A 6,946-nucleotide genomic window follows, 5' to 3' on the forward strand; every position below is an offset into this window, starting at 1 on the left:
TAGCAAAAAGATAAAGTCTAACGTGATTCTAAGTCTTAACTGAAAGGGGACAAAAAAATTATATTAAAATCATTAAAAATAATACTTTTTTTATAACTTATTACAAGAGGTATTTTAGTCATTAGCCGATATAAGTATTTCAACATACATTTTTTACACTCATAATTGTATATTTAGAGCATAAATTTTAACTATAATATTATATTAAAAATAGATAAAACTTTAGTCAACTCTAAAAATTACTCAAATATTAAAAAAATCCAAATTATATTTAAAAAAATAACCATTCTTAATGGATTATGTTGACAGGGTTGTACAAATAACTCTAACCTTAACATTAATTTAAATTGAAAACATTAATTTTCTAATCAGTTTCAAGGATATTTTAATACTCTCAGTTTATTCATTTATTTATTTATTTTAAATATTAACACTGATTCTTGTGATTAATTTTAATATCTAAAGAAAATCAATAATTTTGTATCATATAAATAAATATAAAAATATAATAAACTTTTTATGTTGGAAAGTTGTTCTTGTGTATAATAACAACCCGGTTATTCATTATTTAAATGCATCACAATTCTTTCTGGATTTACAATTATGAAAGCTCCAATGCGCGTAGATAGCAGATCATATATTTTTATGCATTGTAATTGTTATTATTAGAGTTTGCAAGATGTTTCGATAAAGTCAAATAAAATATAAAGTTTAGACTTTAAATTTTAGGTTTAACCTAATTTTGAGTTTTTTTTATTAATTCCTTTGGACTTTTTCTTTAACTTAGTTCAGGTTTGTTTAATTTATTTAAGTATGAATTGATATTCGGACTAGGCCAGAAGTTTTATTTGTGGTCAAATTTAAAAGTACAGTACTTATTTAATCCAAGTTAATGAAGCTCTTAGCTTGAATTGGATTAGATAGACTTTTTTTTATCACCTCTAATTGATATATAGATTATCTGTCTACAATTTTGCATTTAACGAGTTTGTTGATAAAAAAACAAACATAGGAACGTATTGAAAAAGAAGTGGGTTTTAGTTTTCCTAACAAATTATTTTCATATATCCAGCAAGAAATTGTCTACTAATTGTGTCAATCTTTGTTGGTAAGGTGCAATTAAATAACAACCCCATTTAATTAAAATTAATCGAAAAAAATAGCTTTTTGTAACTTGAATAAAAGATGTGGTCTGGTAGAAAAGCTTAAGGAAATGAATCGTAAAAGTAACAAGGGAGGTTTGAGAAGAGCATGCGTAATTAACCCATAGATGTTTCCATGACCTTCATTCATCATGCACGGTGACAGAGATAAAAGGACATGTGGTTACACCTAAAAAATAGATTGATGGATTGGTAATCATATGAGGCATAGGGTGGTTTGGTTAGACTTTTTAAACTACCAAGGCGCGGAAGTTGTGGAAAATATGAATTTCCTCGTTGCCTGTTAGTATTATCTATTGCAAAATGGTCACCGTCAAGAGGGACAATAAAATGAAATTCTCCCCATATCTATTTGACACTAGTCACTTTATTAGTACCAAGGTGCACCGCCAGGGTCAATCGTTAACATGTCATCATTATTAAAAATCAGAACCACAATAATAATAATAGGCACATTAAAAAAATGAAAAGCGACGCAAATGACGATTGTGAAATTACATTTATGTTAATTGCAGTAAACAAATGAGGCAGGCACAAGAAAAGGTGCTGGTGACAGCTACAGTTTCATGCTATGATAGACAAGAAGAGAAAGAAAAAAATAAAAGGAAAGTGTGTGTGTAACTGTGTAGACAAATAGAGGTACGGAAAGAACAATAAAAGAAGAAAGATCAAAGATCCCGAAGTTGCCTAAGATTCACAGGAGATATGTATCTCTTGTCTCCGTCAAGTAGCTGCTTGGTGAGGATTAGGTTTGCAGCCTCGCTTGGATGGTAAGGATCCCAGAACACGTGCTTGTACCTATCTGTGCACATACTGGACGTAGGCCCACATGGAATTATCCCTGCAAATTGGCCCCCATTTCCACAGCAAGCTCTACTTGCTGTTGTGAATCCTGCATTATAATATATTTTAATCATAAATATACATCTCCTCCTATACTTTTATATAGCTTCCATCTAATGCTCCACACATGTATGTAATTCCAACCACGAATGGATAAAACTCTGCATCATGAAGTCATATATATATATATATATATATATATATATACTCCATTTAAAAATAAGGATTCCTATGAATCGAGTATTTAATTACAGCAGTTGAAAGTACTCCATGTAAAGTGAGCATAAAACACTGATACTGCTGATTTTGCTTTAGAAATCAATTCGTGACTCATAAACGGTAAACTGATCAAGTATTAAGAAAAACTATTGAAAGTAGTTAATGTATTAAGTTTTTAAAAATAATTATAATATTTTAAATTTAATCTCAGTTAAAGTCAAACTTTATTGTCATATACTAAAAGTTGTTAAAAATAGATACCAAATTTATGTATGAGTTGTCATGTCATGAAGATTATAATAGATCATTATAAAAGAAAATGAAGATAGGCTGATTATTTACCGTATTTATCATAATTTTTTATGAGTTCCAACACTAAATCATACACATTAGCTAGGACGAACGTGGCTCCGTGGAGGTTGTCATTTAGCTCCGCAACCAAATCATTCAATCGAGCATTGTATTGACGCGCAAGCTTGTTAGCCAAATCCACACACTCATTTTCATTCAGTTGATTTATAGTCTTTTGGTAAGGTATGCAGCCTATTGGGCCAACGTTGCCAAGGACAAACTTTCGAGCATCCAATTGGTAAAGTCTCTGTCATTCCAACACACTAAGTTATCCCTTAGGGAACCAAGGTTTTATTTTTCATGTACTGGGTCTCGTTTGTTTTGGTGTTTAATTAGAGTCAAATTTAGATTAAGATGCATACCGTAAGTTGGGCCCTGAAATGATTGATCATGTCATCTATGAATGAGTCTGGGCTTTGAGAAATTCTGGCTCCAATAGAGAGAACTGGGAGGAGATAATTGTTGAGAAAATCATTGGCCCCAACAGTGATGGAGAAAATGGATTTTTTCATTATGTACTCTTTCGCTTTTGATTCACCAAGTAGTTTGTCAATCTGTTTTCTTGTTATGCTGAAGTAATCTATTTGAACATCCATTCCTATCCTATTCACCTGAAAACAAATTTAAGTACGTGGCACGAATCAATGAATGGATAAGATCATTAAGAAATAGATAGGGTCGTTACTTATTACAAATACTCACAAATATTCTTCCAGTCGCATTTAGAATTCCTCCTCCTCCCGAAGCATAATTCACTCCACTGAGTATGGTTTTCCCAGTTGCATTGGGCGACAAAAATGGGACAGCATAATTTGGTTGTCCTAATTCCTCTCCTGAAAAGATTAAATAAATAAGCAAAAGATTAAATTTACAAAAGAAAAAAAGGATCTCTTCCACACTACTTATTTTTTCAGATAGCATTCCCCACACTAATGTTTGACCCGTAAGATATTACAATGCCAATTTATCTTATTTTATCATTCATGAAGAAAGTGTTCTAAAATTTTGTCTTAAAAATTAGAATAAACTACTCATACTCTTGAAATTTAATGAAATTACATCTTTTTTTTTTAAACATTGCAATGAGTTCCCTTAGTTCATATAATAACTTCAGAAATTAAAAGAAGTTTATGTTAACAACAACAATATACCAGTTTTGTATCACTATATCTAAATTGAGGAAATACTGTGTAAGAAAAAAAAATATCGAATATAATTTTATTAAACTTTAGGAATGTAAGAATAATATGCAACTTATCCCGTTATTTAGAAAATCCAACGTGTTAACTGTTTGTTAACAAGGAAATTTGATGGTCACACACCAACACCTTCATATGTAAGAAAGAAGACAACGTTACCTACTATATCACCAATGGTTCTTCCATTGGTGTAGCGGCCAGTGGGGTTTCCTCCAGAGGCCTTGAAATCAATTCCATTGGGAGGGATATTTGCTTTTGAAAGAGTTGACAAATAGTTATTGTTTCCTGCATCCACCAAGGAGTCCCCAAAGATGAAAGAAGCTCCTAAGCCATTTTTCTGAGCAACAGCATTTCCAAAAAGACTCACATTAACAAGCAAAAGGACCAACATGTCATAACAATTCAAGGCCATGGCTTGCGTATGCTTCGCGAGACTTCACTTAAAGAAGGCACTAAAGCACCATTGCAAGAGGCAAATCCAGTGAAGAAGCTTATAAGGAGCATTTTTTTATTATTCACTTGAGAAAACTTGTAATCTTGTTTTAATGAAGTTCATGAATTTGGTTTGACCCATTTTCATTATAAGATAACAAAGGAGTGAAAAAGTTGATATAAATTTTCATGTGGTAGGTCATCAACATATGTGCAGATCTCAACTTGCTTTGGCGTTAGTCCATTAGAGATTTTACTTATGCAATAAGCTAGTCCTGCAATTCAAAGTCACGGGGTGCCTTAGTTTTGTTCATGGTGACCTAATCAACAAGGCCAAATTAAAGAAGAAAGTTATGGGGGACTTTGTTGTTGTTTGGTGGTCTTAATTAAGAGACATTAAAAACATCTTTAACCCCGAATTTCTGTTCTTAATGTTATTGGATACATACGCACAATGTGACCTCTTTTGATTAAGTAAAAGGATTAGAGGACAGTCCATCTGCATTCAACAACTCGGGAAAACGAGTTTTTATTTATTTATTTATTCACCCTTCTCATCGGTCAAAGAATTCAAACTTAAATATTTTATTACCTGAAGTTTGTGGGGGGGGGGGGAGATTCGTTTGCTTTGTTGTTTCCGCATACAACTTGGCAAACAAGGAGTAAACGAGGGTAGGTTTTTGGGTGGGCTTAGTTTTCACCATTGAAATTTATAATGGGTGTGACTGAACTGACGCCTTTATGTATGAGCCCACAGAATATAGTGGCAAGCCCGCGAAACGTACGTCTTTGTTTTTTGTCCTAACAAGATACCTAACAAAAACTCCCATGAGAGTGTGCATGTGATCTATGGTCCAAGCTTTTTGTACCCCCTCAGTCTTACAGTATAGCACAAGGTTTTTAAAAAAATTAAGATTTGAATGTTGGGTTTTGAAAATTCCTATAATGGGTTTGACTGAACTTACACCTTTACGTTTTAGTATAAAAACCATCAATAGAAAAGTTGATATTTAAAAGGATCAAATAGAAAACAAAAATTTAAATTAATCGAAAAATTGATAAAAGACTAGTATAAAAACCATTTAAAAATATATATTTTAAAAAACTCATTTGAAAAATTAAAATTGAGAGATTAAATAAAAATATGAATTTTTTAAAGATAAAATTAATTAAGCCTTTTATCTAATTGATCATAGAACTAAAACGTACCTCCTAGCCGTATTGCAAACAAAATGACTAAAATAAAGGACACCAGGTGAAACACTCAAACTTTTATATTTACAATGTAATTTATGTATATATAAGCCGAATTTTATTGGTCAGAATTAATATAAAAAAAATTATATTTTTTTTACTTTATTATATCTGAGAGACACTTTCCTTAAAATTATTCAAACATACAATCTTAGAGATGGATCATATTGAAGACTAAAAGAATCCTGTAAAATTTAAACTTGAAGTCTTCGGTAATTGTTGGAAACTAGGATGATGACTTTCTTTTTATTATTATTATTATTATTTGGTCAATTGAGGATGAACTTCCTCAAAGTCCCAAAATTAGTGGAACTTCTTACTTTTTACCATAGTTATTAATAATAGCTAAAAATAATAATAGATAAAGTATAAGTAGGGTACTATAGTATTTATTTCTATACTTGTGTTTTAAAAAAGACTTGTACTTAGCCCTACTCGCGTTAATAACATTAATTTCTATGCTGTATTCTCTGAATACCTGTATACTCATATCCATACCTATACTTATACTCGCGCTTGTATGAGAAAAAAAATACTTATATGCTTATATAATTTCACATAAGTAACATAATAATACAAAAATTCAATATGTAGTTGTCAAATAAAATACAAGCATAAATAAAAAAAATATTTAAATATCACAAATGCTAAATGTATCTTAATATAATAGTTTTTTAAACTAAAGTTCTTAGAAATCATAAGTAGAATTAAAACACAAATTATTTGTCAGCGATGATCCTGTTTTGTGTGAGATCCAATCAAACAACGATATCACTTAACTAGGCGACAACGAGATGGATTTGCACAATAGGTGGCCTCTCACGTAGGATCATTGGATGACCTCTTTTGTCAGCATCAGCAACTAGCTTTGCCAATTCATGGTAATTACAATACGTTTGAATGACACATACATTGAGAATGAAATAATGGCTAAGGCAAAGAAGCTAAAGTACTAAACAACAACGAGAAATGGATACAACACATTCTTTTCTTTTTAATTTTTGAATTTGAAATTGAAAGAAAAAAATAGATTTAATTAAAATAATATATATATATATATATATATACACACATACACACATAAATTTCAAAGCATATTTTTGTCAGATGGCAAGCTTTACTATATGATTTTGATTTTCAAATTGAACATATAAAAGGAAATAAAAATTGTTTACTAGATTATCTTACAAGAGAATTTCTACAGGAAAAAGATGTAAAAAATGACCAGTTCTAGTTATGAACTACCCAAAAAGAAAGAATCCACCGCCATGAGATGAAGAAATGATAACCATAGTTAAAAAAAGTAAAAACTCTAGTCAAAACTCTTCAATGTTTAGGTATTCTACATCATGAAGCCTCTTTAATAGTAGAAACAAATGCTTTTTATTTAGGATATAGGGGTATATTGAAACAACTATTGCCTTGAAAGTACCAAAGAACAAATAGTTAGATACTATTTTGAGTCTGACATCTTTTGCACAACAA

General features: G+C 30.7%; 1 protein-coding gene across 1 annotated transcript; it reads right to left on the minus strand.

Moving 5' to 3' along the window:
- Positions 1-1,831: 1,831 nt before the first annotated feature.
- LOC113859313 (GDSL esterase/lipase At2g23540-like) lies at positions 1,832-4,187 on the minus strand. Its single transcript, XM_027492123.1, has 5 exons — positions 3,935-4,187; positions 3,279-3,409; positions 2,939-3,187; positions 2,568-2,823; positions 1,832-2,055 (listed from the first exon to the last, which is right to left on the minus strand). The coding sequence occupies exons 1-5, from the start codon at positions 4,185-4,187 to the stop codon at positions 1,832-1,834; spliced, it is 1,113 nt and encodes a 370-aa protein (XP_027347924.1).
- Between the last annotated feature and the right edge of the window lie 2,759 nt (positions 4,188-6,946).

The sequence above is a fragment of the Abrus precatorius genome, unplaced genomic scaffold, assembly GCF_003935025.1.
Source record: "Abrus precatorius isolate BTA unplaced genomic scaffold, Abrus_2018 Scaffold2, whole genome shotgun sequence".
NCBI classification, from domain to species: Eukaryota; Viridiplantae; Streptophyta; class Magnoliopsida; order Fabales; family Fabaceae; genus Abrus; species Abrus precatorius.